This window comes from Hyperolius riggenbachi, chromosome 7, assembly GCF_040937935.1.
Source record: "Hyperolius riggenbachi isolate aHypRig1 chromosome 7, aHypRig1.pri, whole genome shotgun sequence".
Lineage (NCBI taxonomy): Eukaryota > Metazoa > Chordata > Amphibia > Anura > Hyperoliidae > Hyperolius > Hyperolius riggenbachi.
The window spans coordinates 82,771,314-82,792,355 of NC_090652.1; the positions used below are offsets into that span (position 1 = coordinate 82,771,314).

Here is a 21,042-nt window from a genome sequence, read left to right on the forward strand (position 1 = left end):
TCCGCAGATGTGCATGGGCAGGTGGTAAATCAGGTCAACGCTGGAGAAGCCCATAACTGCCATTCACTGAAGTCAAGGCAGTTGATGCTACAACTCCCTTATACATCTAGGGAAATCAAGCAGATTTACAGTTACATCCTTTTATCTCTTTTACTTCCTTTCAGTGGTCTTTGCTGCCTGCACTGGTATCCTCTGCAACTGCCAGTTCAAGTTTAAAGTGTACTGAAGTGAAAAAAAGGCATACATAATAAAAGGGCACCTGGAAATTTGAGCACCCAGAAAAGCCGATAGTAGAATATATGTAATTTTACTGATATTCTGCTATTAAAGTGTAAAGAAGGGTCATAAAATACCAGTATTAAAGGGAACCAGAGGCCCCAGAAAGAAGATTTTATACATACCTGGGGCTTCCTCCAGCCCCATACGCACGGATCGCTCCGCCGCCTCCCTCCTCCGCTTCCTGTATCCGGCGGTACCGGGTCCCGTAGTTTCGGCCAGTCGGCGGCAGCACAGGGGCTCCCGGCATACCCGTACGCGTGCAGCTGCATACTGCCAGAAGTGACGAGACCCGGTACCGGCGATCCAGGAAGCGGAGGATGGCGGCGTGGGAGCGATGCAGGCTTATGGGGCTGGAAGAAGCCCCAGGTATGTATAAAATCTTTTTTTCTTTTTAGGATTCCGGCGTCTCTGGTTCCCTTTAAATACCGATATTTCACTACAGTTAAACCTAACCCTACTCTCACACAGAACCCTCCCCCTGATGCCTAACCCTAACAACCCTAAAAAACATAATTTTTCGGGCTGTGGAACCTAAATTTCTCCTCTATTTTGCTATTTCATTGGGTGACCATGGCAGCGCCCCCAACCTTCTGCCTGTAGCGGGCCCCTAGGGGTACTTAATTTGTGAAGGGGAAGCCTCTGGATCCTAGAGAGGCTTCCCTTATCCTCCTCTGAAAGGCCATTCCAGCACTAGGACCCCCAAAAAAGAGCTTATCGACAGCACAGTACCGCAGACCCGCTCTGCGTCCTTCGGAAAAAGGCAGGTCGGATTGAGCTGGGCTATTTCCTGAGTGGAATGGTGCTAGTGGGCATGCTGAGGGAGGGTACTCTTCAAGTAGTGCCAGCTTTGGAACGGGCTGACATACGAGGACAGGGGAGGCCTCTCTGGGATCCAGAGGTATGTATCTCATTGTGGTCTTCACAGGTTTGCTTTAATTCATATTGCTAAAGTGGTCTGCAAACAAGGCTCTCTGCAAACACAGATGTATCAAAGAAGGCGTCCATTCTAATACACATGTTCACAATTGGTTAATTTATATAGTCATATATATGTATGAATGAAAACTGTGTCTCATATCTGGCAGTGCTCTCTGTTTTGTTTCACACAACATACTGTAGGTACTAAGTATACTGTGTGAAGGCTATGGAATTTGCTAAGAGAGAGTATATGGTAGAAAGCTTCCCCTAAACTTGTCACCACCTCTCCCTTTCCCACTCCCAACCCCTGCCAAGCCAGGAAAGCAAGAAGAAGACTTTTTAAATTATATTTGTCATTATTTATTTATATAGTACAAACATCTTCTGTAGCGCTGTACAGAGTATAAAAAAGACGATAGTAGAGCTAACAGATGGATAAATACAGTAGTTCATGCACATCATCCAGCAACACCAGTACAAAATATATACAGTAAATACCTCATGGGTGGTGGTATAAAAAACATTTAGCAATACAGGTACATGATCATTTCATAGGATAAGTACAGACGAAATTAGAAACATTAGGGAAAGGACCCTAAGCTTGAAAGCTTACAGTCTAGGGGGTGGTGGAGTAGTGACACTAGGTAATGAAATGAACGGGGCTAGCAGGCGAGGCAGTGAGCTTTGAAATTATGGATAATATACCTATTTTAAGGGATGCTTTTAAATGTTTCAAGGTGTAGAGCATGGCAGACAAGGTGTGGAAGAAGGTTCCAAACGAGAGGTGAGACTCGTGAGAGGTTCTGGATGATACTAGAGTGAGAGGAGGTGACCAGTCTAGAGGACAGTGAGGTTGTGAACTTCCTAACTAACTACCTAAGGGCATCATACTAGCAAAAGTGAAGAGAGGCAGATGACAGAAAAGTGAATATAAAATATACATAAGTGGTATCAGTGCTCCAGAATCTTATAAGATGTGGAATAGCTTATTGTACAGAGATCCAGTTGTCAACCTGATGGTTATTCTAAGGATTTTCTCTGTACTTCTTCAGAAAAACCCTGTAAGGGCTGGTGCACACCAAAACCCGCTAGCAGATCCGCAAAATGCTAGCAGATTTTTAAACGCTTTTTTTTATTTTTATAAGGCGTTTTGCTAGCGTTTTGCGGATTGCTGCTGCGGTTTTCAGTATAGTAGATTTCATATATTGTTACAGTAAAGCTGTTACTGAACAGCTTCTGTAACAAAAACGCCTGCAAAACCGCTCTGAACAGGCGTTTTTCAGAGCGGTTTGCGTTTTTCCTATACTTAACATTGAGGCAGAAACGCATCCGAAATCCAAAAAATGCCTCACTCACATTGAGGCAAAACGCCTGCCGCTCTGGTGTGCACCACCCCATTGAGATACATTGACCAAGCAGATCCGCAGCCGCAAGCGGATCTGAAAACGCCCAAAAAGCCGCTCGGTGTGCACCAGCCCTAAGGCCTGGTGCACACCAGAGGAGTTTTTCTGAGCGTTTTGAGTTTTTAAATCTGCTGCTAATGTTATCCTATGTGTATGTGCACACTGGAGCAATGAGGTTTTGTAAAAAATCCCATAGCATTACATTGGGAAGAGCTTTTAGAGGTTTCAAAAGCTCTTCCCAATGTAATGCTATGGGTTTTTTTTTACAAAACTTCATTGATCCAGTGTGCACAGACACATAGGATAATATTAGCAGCAGATTTAAAAACTCAAAACGCTCAGAAAAACTCCTCTGGTGTGCACCAGGCCTAACAGGCTTAAGGCCTGTACCAGGGCTGAATTTTCCATAAGGCACTGTAGGCACGTGCCTACAGGCGCCTGATTATGGAAAGGCAGCTCACTATCCTCCCCCAGTGCCTCGGCCCTTCCTTCCCTATGCAGAGTACGGAGCAGAGCATAAATGATAGGTTATTCACCCGGCTCTCTGCATTCCACTGACGAGATCTCCTTTCACCCGGGGGCATATCTAGCTACCTAACACTTGGGGGCACCTCAAGCTACATAATATTGAGGATACTTCTTGTTACCTAATACTTAGAGGCACCTGTGACTACCTACGCCGGGCAGGGGAAGTAGGGCGGAGGAAAAAGGTGGGCCAGCCAGCACACGTGCAGTGCAGTTTGGCGGGGATTTGTGGGCTCATGGAGGGAGGAGTCTAGGGTACGAGAACATCTGTGCTTATAGGATCCTGTGATGTAAATCGGCCTGGCCTGTGCACAGCACACGCTAGATTAAAGTTGGCTGAGGTGGACAATAACGACCGCCTATGGTTTTCAGTGCCCCCATATAAGAGACCTCGTGCCCTCTAGACTGGCCATCTTCTCTCTTCCTGTCCAGACAGGAAGTGCGTATCTCTCCAAAAGAAACAGCAACAAATAAAGCTTTGTATTTTTGTATAGTTAAGAAGTTTCAGAACCTACATCACATTTTTATTTTTGTGTCTCATCCAGTGGCGTAACTAAGGAGCTCCGGTGTAAGTTTGACATTGGGCCCCCCAAGCACTCTATACATAACAATTGATACAGCATACCAAAACCTGCCAAGAACAACCACAGTATTAGAGGTGCAAGAAGGGGATGGGGAACAGTTTGTTAATGATTGCTACTATTCAAAGCATCTATAGAAGTGACTATTACCAGCACAGGACCAATAGAGAGCTAATATTGTGGTTGAGGGAGGGCCCGGTGCATTTGCATTCTCTGCACCCCCTATGCTACTGGTCACATCTCTGTACTTGGGACTACCAGTATTGATATTAAAGTTAGGAAAGTACCAGGGACAGAAAGTCAGGGAAAATCTCCCCAAAAGGCACAAAGACAGCAGAAAAAACAAAGACTAGATTTATTCTCTCCTCCACATTATGCAAAACCAAAATACATTTTTCCTTAAAGAGAAACCGTAACCAAGAATTGAACCTCATCCCAATCAGTAGCTGATACCCCCTTTCCCATGAGAAATCTATTCCTTTTCACAAACGGATCATCAGGGGGCGCTGTATGGCTAATATTGTGGTGAAACCCCTCCCACAGTGTGATATCAGGACCACGATCCTGACAGCTTCCTGTCTGTGAACCTCATTGCATTGTGGGAAATAGCTGTTTACTGTTGTTTCTAACTGCCAAAAAAGCAAGCAGCATCTACTTCCACTGACATCACCTGCCAGCAGTAAAAATGTCACCATGCGACAAATGTCAGAATGTAAATCAGGGAGAGGAAAGCTTTTACAATGGATAAGCACTGACTAAATCATTTACACATAATTATTGTAAAAATTAAGCACTTTTTTATTAAATTACTTTCACCAGAGTTCCTCTTTAACTTGGGCTTTAAAGTAAACCTGAGGTGAGAGACAAGGAGGCTGACATATTTATTTCCTTTGCATGTTGCCTTGTTGTCTTTCTGATCCACTGCTGCTAAGGCTGGGTTCTCAGTTATTAAAAGCAGCGTGCGTTTTTCAGAATGTGTAAAAACGTATTTACTGTGCATCTAATGAAAGTCAATGGAAAATCACACTTCTGCTAAAATTCGTATTTTCGCAGCAGCATAAATTCTTGCAACATAAATTCGCACATCACATGCGATTTCCCATTGACTTTCATTATCTATGAAAAAACACGCATGGAAAAATTCATATGAACGCAAATAGTGTCCAGAAAAAAACATATAGGAAAATGCAACTCAAAATCGCAGTAATAAGCGTGAACGCTCCTTATACTTTTAGCCATAGACCCTAAACAAGTAATCAGAATAGATGTTTCTGACAAAAATCTGACAATATTAACTGCTTGCGTTCTTCAGGTGTGTGATTAAGACACTACTGCAGCCAAAGAGATCAGCCGGACTGCCAGGCAACTGGTATTGTTTAAAAGGAAATAACTCTATCTCTAACTTCTGGTTCCTTTAAAGGGATACTGTAGGGGGTCGGGGGAAAATGAGTTGAACTTACCCGGGGCTTCTAATGGTCCCCCGCAGGCATCCTGTGCCCGCGCAGCCGCTCACCGATGCTCCGGCCCCGCCTCCGGTTCACTTCTGTAATTTCTGACTTTAAAGTCAGAAAACCCCTGCGCCTGCGTTGCCATGTCCTCGCTTTCCCTGATGTCGCCAGGAGCGTACTGCACAGGCACAGACCATACTGGGCTTGTGCTATACACTCCTGGTGACATCAGCGGGAACGAGGACACGGCAACACAGGCGCAGGGGTTTTCTGACTTTAAAGTCGGAAATTCCAGAAGTGAGCCAGAGGCGGGGCCGGAGCATCGGTGAGTGGCTGCGCGGTCACAGGATGTCTGCGGGGGACCATTACAAGCCACGGGTAAGTTCAACTCATTTTTCCCTGACCCCCTACAGTATTCCTTTAAAGTGATATTACTTTACAGATAAGAAATGAATGTTGGCATAACAACTTACATTTTGTATCTTCTAGAGAGGACAGGAAGATGCTGTAAAGAATGTCTGATTCTGGCAAATATAATACTGTGCCAACTGGATCTCCCAGTTCCTTTCAAGGTCCGAACCAAGGACTGATCTTACCACAGACGTCTGGAGGCATCACTATTCAGCTGACCAAAGTGCACAGTGAAGACAACTGGGAAGACTTAGAGGAGAGTGATCTAATTTTTACCCTAGATCAAGATGAAGAGGAAGCATTATTGTCAAATCCAGTACCCAGCAAAACCATAGCTCCTGTGTATGGGCAGCCAGCTGGAAAAGAAGGAACAGTCATCGATGAGCTAGCCTTGGCTGCTTATGAGTGTGCAGGTGATGTCCTGCTGGCCAGTGATTCTCCGTTGTTGCCAACCTCACCAACTTCCAAACCTCTCATTAACTTGGTCAAGTCTGTCTCTACGGAGATTGACGTGAAGGATCCATCACCCCACAAGCCTCATCCCTTTGTCAATCTGGTCAAATCCATCTCCACTGAGATCTCCCGACTGGAACCAGAGGTATCACAGTCAAAGTCAGACTCTAAGCTGAATGTTCATCTCTGGAAGCAGATAACCCAACCTAAGAGCAAAAATGGAGATTCAAGGACAGCTCCATCCTCACCAAGCATGTCACCTTCTGAAAACAAAGGGATGTTTTTTAATGTACAGGAAGTAGAGGCCAAGCTGGAGGACACCAAGAGGAGGCTGTCGGAAGCCATGCAAGAACCCTTAAGCATATTTAGCAAAATAATTGGCGACGAGCCAACCCCAAGTCCTAAGTATAGAACTATATCTCCAATGTTCTCTAGCCAAGGGTCTCCGACTAGTCCAGGACGGGAACAAGTAATTTTAGAAGCCAGGAACAGCTTTCCAAGTTATGGAAAGTTAGAGGAAGGCGAAAGCCTGGACTTCGTTGAACGCTCTAGAACTCATCATAGAGAGACACCCAAAAACTGTTGTAAGTATAAGATCTGCTCTTATGGGGATGTAATCCAAGTCATAGAACTAGCCAGTGAAGCAAATACAGAAGGGCAAGCTTCATCTCAGTCTACACAGTCTTGCCAAACTCCTTACCACAAAAGTGATGTGCCATGCAGTGCACTGGTCTGCGTAGCAATGCTAGCCTACAATTTCTTCATTTGGCCCCTGCCAGCCTATGTTTCAGGACTATTCATGGGTATTGCCAGTGGATTTTTCCTGGGACTTTTAGTGCTCTTGTTTGTCCCAAAGCCTTCTTATTCCTCAAGACACAAGCAATGGTTGCAGGAACTTTCAAAATCCTCAATGGCATCTCCAAAGGTCCAGGATCCATGTGTTCTACAGGTAGGATAAACACAAAAAGATTGAAGCCTAAGTTTAGGAACATGTTTTTAGTGTACGTACATTGTGTGAAATGAAATGTAGCATGATTTTAAATGCAAAGGACAAAAAGGACCAGGTCTCCACCTGGATTTCAGCAATTATAGCTTTCTTTATTTAACGTACCATAGCATAAAATGCACAATGTTTCAGCCTATGGGCCTTTTTCAAGTGCCCTTTTTCAGAACTTGAAAAAGGCCCACAAGCCGAAACGTTGTGCATTTTATGCTATGGTACTTTAAATAACAAAAAGCTATAATTGCTGAAATCCAGGTGAACACCCGGTCATTTTTGTCCTTTGCAATGCATTCTTACACCCTTGGTGGATCCGGTGTGGACTGGTTGACTCCCTGGTGCAAACATTTGAAGCAGTATGAGCATCTGGGCTACCATTTCTTTCTGGGCATAATTTTAAATGCCCAAAGTTTTGTGCATGGCACATAAACCATTTTTACGTTATTATTTTGTTATTACGTGGCTGGCTGGGGTTGTAATATGGACTTAATTTGTGAATGTCAGTTGCAGGTTGGTTAGACTGAACGGCTGTATACATGCTGTCCAAACTCCTCCCCCTTTCCCATAATTACCCACAGAAGGTAGTCAAGGAGGAGCTGGGAGGGGGTACCAGCTTGTGCTTCATTGCAAGCATATAGCTGAACGCTGCTACAAAAGGAAACAGACTGAGAAGGTGGGGTGAGTCAGATGATGGCTCTATGCAACTCACACTCTCATGGCAGCTCTATACTTTGTGCACAGATCTCTGGGTCATGTGACTGTACAAAAAGGAAGTTCTGTGGAAAAGCTGCATCAAAAATTAAAATAGTGGAAGTAATTGCAGAGTCCCGTATTTCTGGTTATTAACAATAAAAGATCCAGGGGGTAAACTAGGGCTTTAAAGCATACCATTTATAAGAGTTCAATTTCAGTCATGTGATGACTAGCATCCTGCAGCTATGGAGAACAGGATGCCAAAGAGGAAGATGGAAGTATCACCTGTGTCTCGTCCCAGACAGAAGGGCGAGTTAATTGCTTCACTGCAGTCTGCATTGGGGGCTCTGGCTGCCTATAATTTGTGGGGAGAGGCAGGAACCTATACCTGGCTACCTATACTGGAGGCATCTATACCTGTCTACCTATACTGGGGGCACCTATACCTGGCTACCTATACTGGGGGCACCTATACCTGGCTACCTATACTGGAGGCATCTATACCTGTCTACGTATACTGGGGGCACCTACACCTAGCTACATATTCTGGAGGCACCTAAACCTGACTATCTATACTGGGGGTACTAAAAGCTGGTTCCCCATACTGGGGGCACCCATACCTGGGTACCTATACTGGGGGCACCTACACTTAGCTACATATTCTGGAGGCACCTAAACCTGACTATCTATACTGGGGGTACCAAAAGCTGGTTCCCCATACTGGGGGCACCTATACCGGGTACCTATACTGGTGGCACCTATACCTAGCTTATACTAAGGGGGCACCTGGCTACCTATACTAGGGCGGGCTAAATACTGCATCGCAAATAACGTACGTTTTTACACTCTCGCCCTGAGAGAAATTTAGCCAAGAAACTGCCCTGTCTGTGGGTCAGAGCCGGATCATAACCAATGTAACCCTAGGCGGTTGCCTAGGGCCATGAGAAAGTCCAGGGGCCTCGTGGATGGTAGCCTTTAACAAATCTTACTAAAAAAGCCAGGTAACCATCAGCAGTGGGCAAAAACTGCTATCTTTCCTAGGGCCCAAATTCATCTTAATCCTTTTGGGTCTTTTAAAGTGAATATGAGCAATGACAACCAGGGAAGCACAGAACAAGGGCTCTGGAGGAGGAAGGAAGTGAGAGGTCTTCCATCCCTGCTGGGACCCCCCGTGACTGTATGGGGCTGCTTCCCCACAAGTATGCCACTGGCTGGGTGACACTTGTACACTTGCTAGATTCCCTTAACAATCTTCTCATGAAATATCCTGAAAATGTAGTGTGTGCACAAATCTTTAGATATCAGCACACAGCAAAGAAATCTGACCATAGCAAAGATTGTTGCAGGGTATCCAGGATCACTTAGAATATTTGTAGTGGGCCTAAAACAACCTAATTTTGCATTTCTAGAAGGAAATTCCATTTTCCCTATACATCTGCCATTGATATACGTAGATACAGTAAGTGCTACACAAGCCTTTCTGAAATCCATCTAAGAATTCCCCAAACTGACAGCTCTGATTGCTCCATGGCAACAGAATGCTGATGTCCGGGCTCTATTCACTAAGGAGAGAAGATAGCCAAGCAATTTTCCTGATGTCTTGAGGCTCGAGTCGAAAAGTTGCATCTTGAGGTGGCATTGCGGTGGGTGGGATCATACATTTAGGCTTACAATACAATGAAAGTATTCCTCACTGCCACTGTAATCGCACATGTTGCCCTCTAAACACACTGCATGCTGTAATGCGCCGCAGTCAGTGTTAGGGCCCCTTAGGAATATCATTGCATTGCATTGTGATGCAATGATATTGTCTGTTGCGATGCACATATTGTGAAAGGAGCCTTAAGAAATATCTAATGATGCTTCCGGAAGAGGGCTAAATACTTTTTTTAAAGATCAAGCAGGAGGGAACTGCTGCAGCGCTGGCCACAAAGTGTTAATCTGCCTCCACAGTGGGAGGAGGTAAGTTGGTCTAGTGATCTGTAATAAAGGAATACAGGAGCGAGCCAGGTGTATTAAAAAAGGTTATTGCAAAAGCTACAATGCAAAAATACTTACCGGTAGTACCATGTGCATATAGAAATCAATCAAGTGGTTTCGATGCGGCTTGTGACCTGTCTTAGGCCTCTTTCATATCAGCAGCAGAAGCTCTGGTGCATTGGCTGGGATTTGACGCACAGCAGCATTTTAAGGGCAGAAATCACATTGCATGCTAAATTGGAGGCCTAAAGTGCTTTAAAACATCTTGCATGTGTATACATTAGTCACGGAGTGTAATTAGAGTACTGCTTCACACTGACACACCAAACTCACTGTGTAACGCACCGCACACAGCAGTTTGTGTAGTGACGGCCATGCTGGACTGGTGTGCACCATGGACAGAGTGCAGGTGATGGCGGCTTTCCAGCCCATATGGTCGCCGGGCTGAGGTAGCTTAATGACAGAACAGTGACTGTCCAGCTGATCAAATTTGGTCTGTCCACAATGAAGCAACGACCTTATTATCTTATAGCCAGCGGTGATTGCTTCATTGTGATACGCAAGCCCCTTCACCGCGGCAAGGTAGCAATCACGAAGGGGAATTGACACATGTACATGCCTTTTGTTTTGTTGTTGCAGCTGCAGTGCAGCCAGAAAAATTAGGCAGGCATGTACACGCACCAGAAAAATTATTGTAGCGGCTGCTGCTAGCAGCCAGCAGCTTTAAAAATTTAGTTAACCGCCTGGAGTCGTGGACCCTGTTGGTGGTGGCGGAGAAGGCAGTCAAGCGGCCTTCAGGCAGAGATGCTGTGTAGGAAGCGACTTAGTCATGGGGCAGGTAGTCACACGGCATGCAGGCAGAGATGCTGTGTGTGGGGACTGACTTAGTCTTTGGGCGGGCAGTAGCCCTCCGGGATCCATGCCTCATTCATTTAGTTGGATGGCAAATTGTGACAGCTCTGGCCACAGGTCAAGCCTGCGCACCCAATAGTCCAAGGGTTCATTGCTGCTCACAGTGTCTACATCCACACTTAAGGCCAGGTAGTCAGCTACCTGCCGGTCCAGGCGTTGGTGGAGGGCGGATCCGGAAGAGCTAAGGCGAGACGTTGGACTAAAGAATGTCCGCATGTCCAACATCACTATGAGTTCGCTAGAGCGTCCTGTCCTTACCTGCGTGGACATGGGAGGAGGAATATTACTGGCAGTGGCACCTTTATTCCGTTGTGCTGTGACATCACCCTTAAACGCACTGTAAAGCATATAGTAGTTGCCAGCTTGTTCTGCAAGTGCTGCATGCTTTCTGCCTTCTGGTGATTTGGAAACATCTCCGCCACTTTGTGCCTATACCGAGGGTATAGTAGCGTGGCCACCCAGTACAGCTTATTCCCCTTGAGTTTTTTTTATACAGGGGTCCCTCAACAGGCTGGTCAGCATGAAAGACGCCATCTGCACAAAGTTGGATGCAGACGTACTATCCATCTCCTCTTGCTCTTCCTCAGTTATGTCAGCTAAGTTCTCCTCCTCCCCCCAGCCACGAACAATACCACGGGAAAGTTGAGCAGCACAAGTCCCCTGCGACACCTGCTGCGGTGTTTCTTCCGCTGCCTCCTCCTCAAAAAAAACCACCTTCCTCATCATCTGACTCCTCTTCCCCACACAACTCTTCTTCCTCCTCCTCCCCCCTCTGTGTTGCTGCAGGTGTTGAGGAATCATCTGCTTCTGCTGAGAATTGATCCCACAACTCTTCCTCCTCTTCCTGTTCACGCTCCTCCACAGCTTGATCTACCACTCTACGCACGGCACGCTCCAGGAAGAAAGCATATGGGATCGAGTCGCTGATGGCGCCTTCACTGCGGCTCACCAGGTTTGTCACCTCCTCAAACAGCCGCATGAGCCTGCAGGCATTTCGCATTTGTGTCCAGTACTTTGGCCAGAACATCCCCATCTCCCCAGAGCGTGTCCTTTGACTGTAGTTGTAGAGATAATGTTTGACGGCTTTCTCCTGTTGTAGCAGGCGGTTGAACTTCAGGAGCATTGAATTCCAGCGAGTCGGGCTATCGCAAATCAAGCGTCTCACCGGCAATTTGTTTCTCTGCTGAATATCGGCAAAGCGTGCCATGGCCGTGTAAGACTGCCTGAAATGCCCACACACCTTCTTGGACTGCTTCAGGACGTCCTGTAAGCCTGGGTACTTCGACACAAATCTCTGAATTATGAGATTCAGCACATGTGCCATGCAGGGTACATGTGTCAACTTTCCCAAATTCAAAGCCGAAATGAGATCGCTGCCGTTGTCACACACCACGTTGCCGACCTCCAGTTGGTGCGGGGTCAGCCACTGATCCACCTGTTTGTTAAGAGCAGCCAGGAGAGCTGCTCCAGTGTGACTCTCTGCTTTGAGACAAGACATGTCTAAGATGGCGTGACACCGTCCTACCTGGCATGCCGCATAGGCCCTGGGGAGCTGGGGCTGTGTAGCTGGAGAGGAGATTGCAGCATCAGTAGAGTAACACTGCCACTCAGCCAAGGAGGAGGACGACAGCGAAGAGGATGTAGCAGTAGGAGGAGAAGGAGAGGAGGTGGCAACAGGCCTGCCTGCAAGCCGTGAAGGTGTCACAACTAGGTCTGATGCACAGCCACGTACTCTCTGCTTGCCAGTAGTCATCAGGTTGACCCAATGGGCTGTGTAAGTAATGTACCTGCCCTGACCAGGCAGACCAGGCATCCGTGGTCAGATGGACCCTTGACCCAACGCTGTGTGCCAGAGATGACACCACTTGCCTTTCAACTTCATGGTACAGTTTGGGTATCGCCTTTTTTGAGAAATAATTGCGGCCTGGTATCTTCCACTGCGGTGTCCCAATGGTCACAAATTTTTGGAAGGCCTCAGAGTCGACCAGCTGGTATGGTAACAGCTAGCGAGCTAACAGTTCCACCAAGCCAGCTGTCAAACGCCGGGCAAGGGGTGACTGGCAGACATTGGCTTCTTCTACTCAAAGATTTCCCTCACGGACACCTGGCTGCTGCTGTGTGCAGAGGAGCAAAAACCGCACAAGGTGAGAGGCGGAGTGGAGGAGGGTGGCTGTGATTGTGAAGGTGCAAGGGAGAAAGCGGCTGAAGATGATGAACCTGAAGGAGGAAGAGGAGAAGGAGGGTGGCTTTCCTTTTGTGTGCTGCTTTTCTTCTGGTGCTCTTCCCATTGCAGTTTGTGCCTTTTCTCCATGTGCCTTCATAAGGCAGTTGTCCCTACGCGGCTGTTGGCCTTTCCACCGCTCAGTTTTTGGCGGCAGAGAGAACAGATGGCATTGCTCTGATCTAAGGCAGACACACACAAAAATTTCCAAACCTCTGAGCCCCCCTGGGGTGTTTGCACTATGGTGGCATCAGCAGCTGACGTTGAAGGGCATGTTGGCTGGCCGTCCAGAGGTTGCGATACATGGCGCCGGACACTGCCACCAGCTGTTTCTGAAAACTCCCCCTGCTTCTTTCAGCAACTCGTCTCCTCCTACTCCTCTCTGACTCCAGCTCTGAACTGTCCCCTTGGTCATCTTGTCTATTAGGATCCCAAGAACAACAGTAGCTCTCAAAAGAGCTGTTGAGGATGAGGAGTGCTCTTTAGCAATAAGATCAGCAAGAAAGAGCAACCTAACAAGCCTAACACAAGAGCCTAACTAAGCTTTCCCTATGTCAGCAGCCAGGTTCTCTCCCTTCTCTAATTACTGCAGCCACACGAGTGAGTGAAATGGCTGACGCTGCCTGCGTTTTATAAGGGGGGAGGGCTTCAGGAGGGAGTGTAGCCTGATTGGCTACCCTGTGCCTGCTGACTGTGATGTAAAGGGTCAAAGTTGACCCTAATGATGTAGTATAGGGGGCAGGTCGAACTCGCATATAGTTCGCGGTTCACCGCGAACCACCGAAGTTTGCGCGAATAAGTTCGCGGGCGAACCATTCGGGCTATCTCTATACATCAATCCTGAAAAGAGGGACAAATGAGGGAGAAAGAGGGACAGAGGGATTTAGTTCCAAAAGAGGGACTGTACCTCCAAAAAAATGGACAGTTGGGAGCTATGCCACTGTGTATCAAGCACTGACACGCATGGTGTTACTTACGCTACCAGTTGGCTGAATTTTAATTGCTCCTGAATGGCGCTCGTGTGCAGCAGACGGATGCTGAACTGCTCAACAAGCCCGCAGCTCAGTCTTCCATCTGAAAGAGGCATTAGAGCCCCATCTGACCTCACATTTCATCAACTGCTGGCCATGTGTGCATACATGTGCTGCTGTCATGTATTCTGTGTGTTTCCTGATTTCTTATAATTAACTGCCCACTCATCAGGCCTTCTAAGCTATAAATTATGATTCGGCATCCAATCATCCCAAGGATGCAATCTCCTCCAGCCTCTCCTCTGTAACATAATTTACAGGCAACATACAGGGAGTGTTCAGAATAGCTGCAGGAGCGTGTGGCTGCTGGTGCTGATGTTGGGACTAGAGTTGGGCCGAACCTCCGATTTTAGGTTCGCGAACCTGGTTCGCGAACTTCCGCGGAAGGTTCGGTTCGCGTTAAAGTTCGCGAACCCGCAATAGACTTCAATGGGGATGCGAACTTTGAAAAAAAAAATAATTATGCTGGCCACAAAAGTGATGGAAAAGATGTTTCAAGGGGTCTAACACCTGGAGGGGGGCATGGCGGAGTGGGATACATGCCAAAAGTCCCAGGGAAAAATCTGGATTTGACGCAAAGCAGCGTTTTAAGGGCAGAAATCAAATTGAATGCTAAATGACAGGCCTAAAGTGCTTTCAAACATCTTGCATGTGTATACATCAATCAGGTAGTGTAATTAAGGTACTGCTTCACACCGACACACCAAACTCACGGTGTAACGCACCGCAAACAGCTGTTTGTGTAGTGACGGCCGTGATGGACTGGTGCGCACCATGGCGAGAATGCAGGTTTTGGTGGCTTTACAGCCCATATGGTCGCCTGGCTGATGTAGCTGAATGACAGAACAGTGACTGTCCAGCTGATCAAATTTGGTCTGACCACAATGAGGCAACGACCTTATTATCGTGGGTGTGCCCCCCGAGACACTCATCTAGGCGCCGGTCATTGCTTCATTGTGATACGCAAGCCCCTTCACCACGGCAAGGTAATGATCACGAAGGGGAATGGGCGCATGTACATGCCTTTTCTTTTGTTGTTGCAGCTGCCCGCAGTGCAGCCAGAAAAATTGGGCAGTCATGTACACGCACCAGAAAAATTATTACAGCGGCCGCTGCTAGCAGCGGCCTAAAAAATTCAGCAATCCGCCTGGAGTCCCGGACCCTGTTGGTGGTGGCGGAGAAGGTAGTCAAGCGGCCTGCAGGCAGACATGCTGTGTGGAGGGACTGGGAGCGACTTAGTCTTCTTGGGGCAGGCCAGGCAGCCAGTCACACGGCGTGCAGGCAGAGATGCTGTGTGTGCGGGGACTGACTTAGTCTTGGGGCGGGCAGCAGCCCTCCGGGATCCATGCCTCATTCATTTTGATAAAGGTGAGGTACTTAACACTTTTGTGACTTAGGCGACTTCTCTTCTCTGTGACAATGCCTCCAGCTGCGCTGAAGGTCCTTTCTGACAGGACGCTTGCGGCAGGGCAGGAGAGAAGTTGGATGGCAAATTGGGACAGCTCTGGCCACAGGTCAAGCCTGCGCACCCAGTAGTTCAAGGGTTCCTCATCGCTGTTCACAGCAGTGTCTACATCCACACTTAAGGCCAGGTAGTCGGCTACCTGCCGTTCCAGGCGTTGGTGGAGGGTGGATCCGGAAGGGCTACGGCGAGGCGTTGGACTAAAGAACGTCCGCATGTCCGACATCACCATGAGATCGCTGGAGCGTCCTGTCTTTGACTGCGTGGACACGGGAGGAGGATTAGTGGCAGTGGTACCTTGCTGGCGTTGTGCCGTCACATCACCCTTAAAGGCATTGTAAAGCATAGTTGACAGCTGGTTCTGCATGTGCTGCATCCTTTCCACCTTCCGGTGAGTTTGTAACAGGTCCGCCACTTTGTGCCTGTACCGAGGGTCTAGTAGTGTGGCCACCCAGTACAGCTCATTCCCCTTGAGGTTTTTTATACGGGGGTCCCTCAACAGGCAGGACAGCATAAAAGACGACATCTGCACAAAGTCGGATCCAGTACCCTCCATCTCCTCTTGCTCTTCCTCAGTGACGTCAGGTAAGTCAACCTCCTCCCCCCAGCCGCGAACAATACCACGGGAAGGTTGAGCAGCACAAGCCCCTTGCGATGCCTGCTGAGGTTGTTCTCCTGCCGCTGTCCCCTCCTCCTCCTCCTCCTCCTCCTCCCCCAAAGAAACACCTTGCTCATCATCCTCTGAGTCTGACTCGTCTTCTGCACACGACTTCTCTTCTTCCTCCTCCTCCCCCCTCTGTGCTGCCGCAGGTGTTGAGGAAACAGCTGGGTCTGATGAAAATTGGTCCCATGCCTGTTCCTGCCGTAACGGTTCCTGGTCACGCTCATTCACAGCTTCATCCGCCACTCTACGCACAGCACGCTCCAAGAAGTAAGCGTAGGGAATTAAGTCGCTGATGGTGCCCTCACTGCGGCTCACCAGGTTGGTCACCTCCTCAAACGGCCGCATGAGCCTGCATGCATTTTCCATCAGTGTCCAGTTGTCGGGCCAGAACATCCCCATCTTCCCAGACTGTTTCATTCTACTGTAGTTGTAGAGGTAGTGGGTCACGGCTTTCTTCTGTTCTAGCAGGCGGGAGAACATGAGCAGGGTCGAGTTCCAGCGAGTCCGGCTATCGCAAATGAGGCGTCTCACCGGCATGTTGTTTTTGCGCTGAATTTCCGCAAAGCGTGCCATGGCTGTGTAAGACCGCCTCAAATGCCCACAGAACTTCCTGGCCTGCTTCAGGACATTCGCTAAGCCAGGGTACTTTGCCACAAATCTTTGAACCACTAGATTCATGACATGTGCCATGCAGGGTATGTGTGTCAGCTTCCCCATATGCAAAGCGGCAAGCAGATTGCTGCCGTTGTCGCACACCACGTTGCCTATCTCCAGGTGGTGCGGGGTCAGCCACTCATCCACCTGTTTCTTAAGAGCAGCCAGGAGAGCTGCTCCAGTGTGACTCTCCGCTTTGAGACAAGACATGTCTAAGATGGCGTGACACCGTCTTACCTGGCATGCAGCATAGGCCCTGCGGAGCTGGGGCTGTGTAGCTGGAGAGGAGAACTGCCACTCAGCCAAGGAGGAGGAGGACAGCGAAGAGCATGTAGCAGGAGGAGAGGAGGTGGCAGGAGGCCTGCCTGCAAGCCGTGGAGGTGTCACAATTTGGTCCGCTGCGCCCTGCTTGCCATCGTTCACCACCAGGTTCACCCAATGGGCTGTGTAGGTAATGTAGCAGCCCTGCCCGTGCTTGGCAGACCAGGCATCTGTGGTCAGGTGTACCCTTGACCCAACGCTCTTCGCAAGAGATGACACCACTTGCCTCTCAACTTCACGGTGCAGTTGGGGTATGGCCTTTCTCGAAAAATAAGTGCGGCCTGGCATCTTCCACTGCGGTGTTCCGATGGCCACAAATTTACGGAAGGCCCCAGAGTCCACCAGCCGGTATGGTAACAGCTGCCGAGCTAACAGTTCCGCCACGCCAGCTGTCAGACACCGGGCAAGGGGGTGACTGGCCGAAATTGGCTTCTTCCGCTCAAACATTTCCTTCACGGACACCTGACTGCTGCTGTGGGCAGAGGAGCAGGAACCGCTCAAGGGCAGAGGCGGAGTGGAGGAGGGTGCCTGTGAAGGTGGAAGGGAGAAAGCGGCAGAAGCAGATAATGCACCTGATGGAGGAGGAAGAGGAGAAGGAGGGTGGCTTTGCTTTTGTGTGCTGCTGCTGCTTTTGCTCAGGTGGCCATCCCATTGCTGTTTGTGCCTTTTCTCCAGGTGCCTTCGTAAGGCACTTGTCCCTACGTGAGTGTTGGCCTTTCCACGGCTCAATTTTTGTTGGCAGAGCAAACAGATGGCTTTGGTCCGATCTGAGGCACACACATTAAAAAATTTCCACACCGCTGAGCCACCCTGGGATGTGGGCACTATGGGGACCGTCACCTCAGCAGCTGATGCTGAAGGGCAAGTTGGCTGGCTGTACATATGTGGCGATACATGGTGCCGGACTCTGCCACCAGCTGTTTCTGACGAAGAGCTGCCCCAGCTTCTTTCAGCAACTTCTCTCCTCCTACTACTCTCTGACTACCCCTCTGAACTGTCCCCCTCTTCATCTCCTCTATTGGGAACATACAGAGGATCCCTATCATCGTCATCATCGTAATCATCCTGCCCAGCTTCGCTTGCCTCAGACAAATCCAAACATGCACCATCAGTAGGTCCTTCATCCTCCTTACACGTTACATCCATAGTGTTGCCGGGTAACTCAAATATATGAGCTGGTGAAAATTCATCTGGCTGTAACAACAATGGCTGTGCATCAGTGATTTCAACACTAAATAATTCTTGCGAAGTGTCAAATGCAGCGGAAGTGGTGCTAGTAGTAGCGCTGGTGGCTGAGCAAGATGAGGTGTTCTGTGTCGCTAAATACTCAACCACGTCCTGACAATCTTGGGAGGTGATGGGACGTGCCTTCTTCCGAGCACTGTACTGTGGGCCAGGTCCACACGAAATTACATTTACACGACCTCGCGCAGATCTGCCGGGTGGCCTTCCTCTGGCTCTGGCACTACCTCTTCCTCTACCTGTTCTGTCCATATCGGGTATGCACGGAGTGGTATATCACACTGCGTGCACTCACGTAGGTAGGTGGGTTCACTTAACTGCACAGGTTTGCGCACTGATGCGGTGGGTTCACTGAACAGAACAGGTATACAGTGGCGGGTTCACAGAACAGGTATGCAGTGGCAGGTTCACTGAACACAACAGGTATGCAGTGGCAGGTTCACTGAACACAACAGGTATGCAGTGGCGGGTTCACTGAACAGGTATACAGTGGCGGGTTCACTGAACAGAACAGGTATGCAGTGGCGGGTTCACTAAACAGAACAGGTATACAGTGGCGGGTTCACTAAACAGAACAGGTATACAGTGGCGGGTTCACTGAACACAACAGGTATGCAGTGGCGGGTTCACTGAACAGGTATACAGTGGCGGGTCCACTGAACAGAACAGGTATGCAGTGGCGGGTTCACTAAACAGAACAGGTATACAGTGGCGGGTTCACTAAACAGAACAGGTATACAGTGGCGGGTTCACAGAACAGGTATGCAGTGGCAGGTTCACTGAACACAACAGGTATGCAGTGGCGCGTTCACTGAACACAACAGGTATGCAGTGGCGGGTTCACTGAACAGGTATACAGTGGCGGGTTCACTAAACAGAACAGGTATACAGTGGCGGGTTCACTAAACAGAACAGGTATACAGTGGCGGGTTCACAGAACAGGTATGCAGTGGTGGGTTTACAGCACAGGTATGCAGTGGTGGGTTCAATGAACAGGTATACAGTGGCGGGTCCACTGAACACAACAGGTATGCAGTGGCGGGTTCACTGAACAGGTATACAGTGGCGGGTCCACTGAACAGAACAGGTATACAGTGGCGGGTCCACTGAACAGAACAGGTATACAGTGGCGGGTTCACAGAACAGGTATGCAGTGGCAGGTTCACTGAACACAACAGGTATGCAGTGGCGGGTTCACTGAACAGGTATACAGTGGCGGGTCCACTGAACAGAACAGGTATGCAGTGGCGGGTTCACTAAACAGAACAGGTATACAGTGGCGGGTTCACTAAACAGAACAGGTATACAGTGGTGGGTTCACAGAACAGGTATGCAGTGGCAGGTTCACTGAACACAACAGGTATGCAGTGGCGGGTTCACTGAACACAACAGGTATGCAGTGGCGGGTTCACTGAACAGGTATACAGTGGCGGGTTCACTAAACAGAACAGGTATACAGTGGCGGGTTCACTAAACAGAACAGGTATACAGTGGCGGGTTCACAGAACAGGTATGCAGTGGTGGGTTCACAGCACAGGTATGCAGTGGTGGGTTCAATGAACAGGTATACAGTGGCGGGTCCACTGAACAGAACAGGTATGCAGTGGCGGGTTCACTGAACAGGTATACAGTGGCGGGTCCACTGAACAGAACAGGTATGCAGTGGCGGGTTCAATGAACAGGTATACAGTGGCAGGTCCACTGAACAGAACAGGTATGCAGTGGCGGGTTCACTAAACAGAACAGGTATACAGTGGCGGGTCCAATGAACAGAACAGGTATACAGTGGCGGGTTCACAGAACAGGTATGCAGTGGCAGGTTCACTGAACACAACAGGTATGCAGTGGCGGGTTCACTGAACAGGTATACAGTGGCGGGTCCACTGAACAGAACAGGTATGCAGTGGCGGGTTCACTGAACAGGTATACAGTGGCGGGTCCACTGAACAGAACAGGTATGCAGTGGCGGGTTCACGAAACAGAACAGGTATACAGTGGCGGGTTCACTAAACAGAACAGGTATACAGTGGCGGGTTAACTAAACAGAACAGGTATACAGTGGCGGGTCCAATGAACAGAACAGGTATACAGTGGCGGGTTCACAGAACAGGTATGCAGTGGCAGGTTCACTGAACACAACAGGTATGCAGTGGTGGGTTCAATGAACAGGTATACAGTGGCGGGTCCACTGAACAGAACAGGTATGCAGTGGCAGGTTCACTGAACAGGTATACAGTGGCGGGTCCACCGAACAGAACAGGTATGCAGTGGCGGGTTCACTGAACAGGTATGCAGTGGTGGGTTCACAGAACAGGTATGCAGTGGTGGGTTCACAGCACAGGTATTCAGTGGTGGGTTCAATGAACAGGTATGCAGTGGCGGGTCCACTGAACAGAACAGGTATGCAGTGGCAGGTTCACTGAACAGGTATGCAGTGGTGGGTTCACAGCACAGGTATGCAGTGGTGGGTTCACTGAACAGGTATGCAGTGGTGGGTTCACAGCACAGGTATGCAGTGGTGGGTTCACAGCACAGGTATGCAGTGGTGGGTTCACAGCACAGGTATGCAGTGGTGGGTTCACAGAACAGGTATGCAGCCAGACAGGAACAAGTTAAGCCTAACTAATCTTTCCCTGAGAGACAGTCTGCAGCAGCTCGCCCTACTCTCACTAACGCAGGCAGCACACGAGTGACCGTAATGGCCGCCGCTGCCTGCCTCATATAAGGGGGGGTGGGGCTCCAGGGGCTAGTGTAGCCTAATTGGCTACACTGGGCCTGCTGACTGTGATGTAGAGGGTCAAAGTTGACCCTCCATGTGCATTATGGGGCGAACCGAACTTCCGC

General features: G+C 48.9%; 1 protein-coding gene across 2 annotated transcripts in view; it reads left to right on the forward strand.

The window, feature by feature from the left end:
- Positions 1-21,042, forward strand: part of LOC137524392 (testis-expressed protein 2-like) — a 155,967-nt gene that overhangs the window by 50,686 nt on the left and 84,239 nt on the right. For both annotated transcript variants that reach the window (XM_068244169.1, XM_068244168.1), the window contains one exon: positions 5,644-6,967. In XM_068244169.1, the coding sequence (XP_068100270.1) occupies positions 5,669-6,967 (1,299 nt within the window). In that variant the 5' untranslated portion in view covers positions 5,644-5,668. The remainder of the gene's footprint in view (positions 1-5,643; positions 6,968-21,042) is intronic.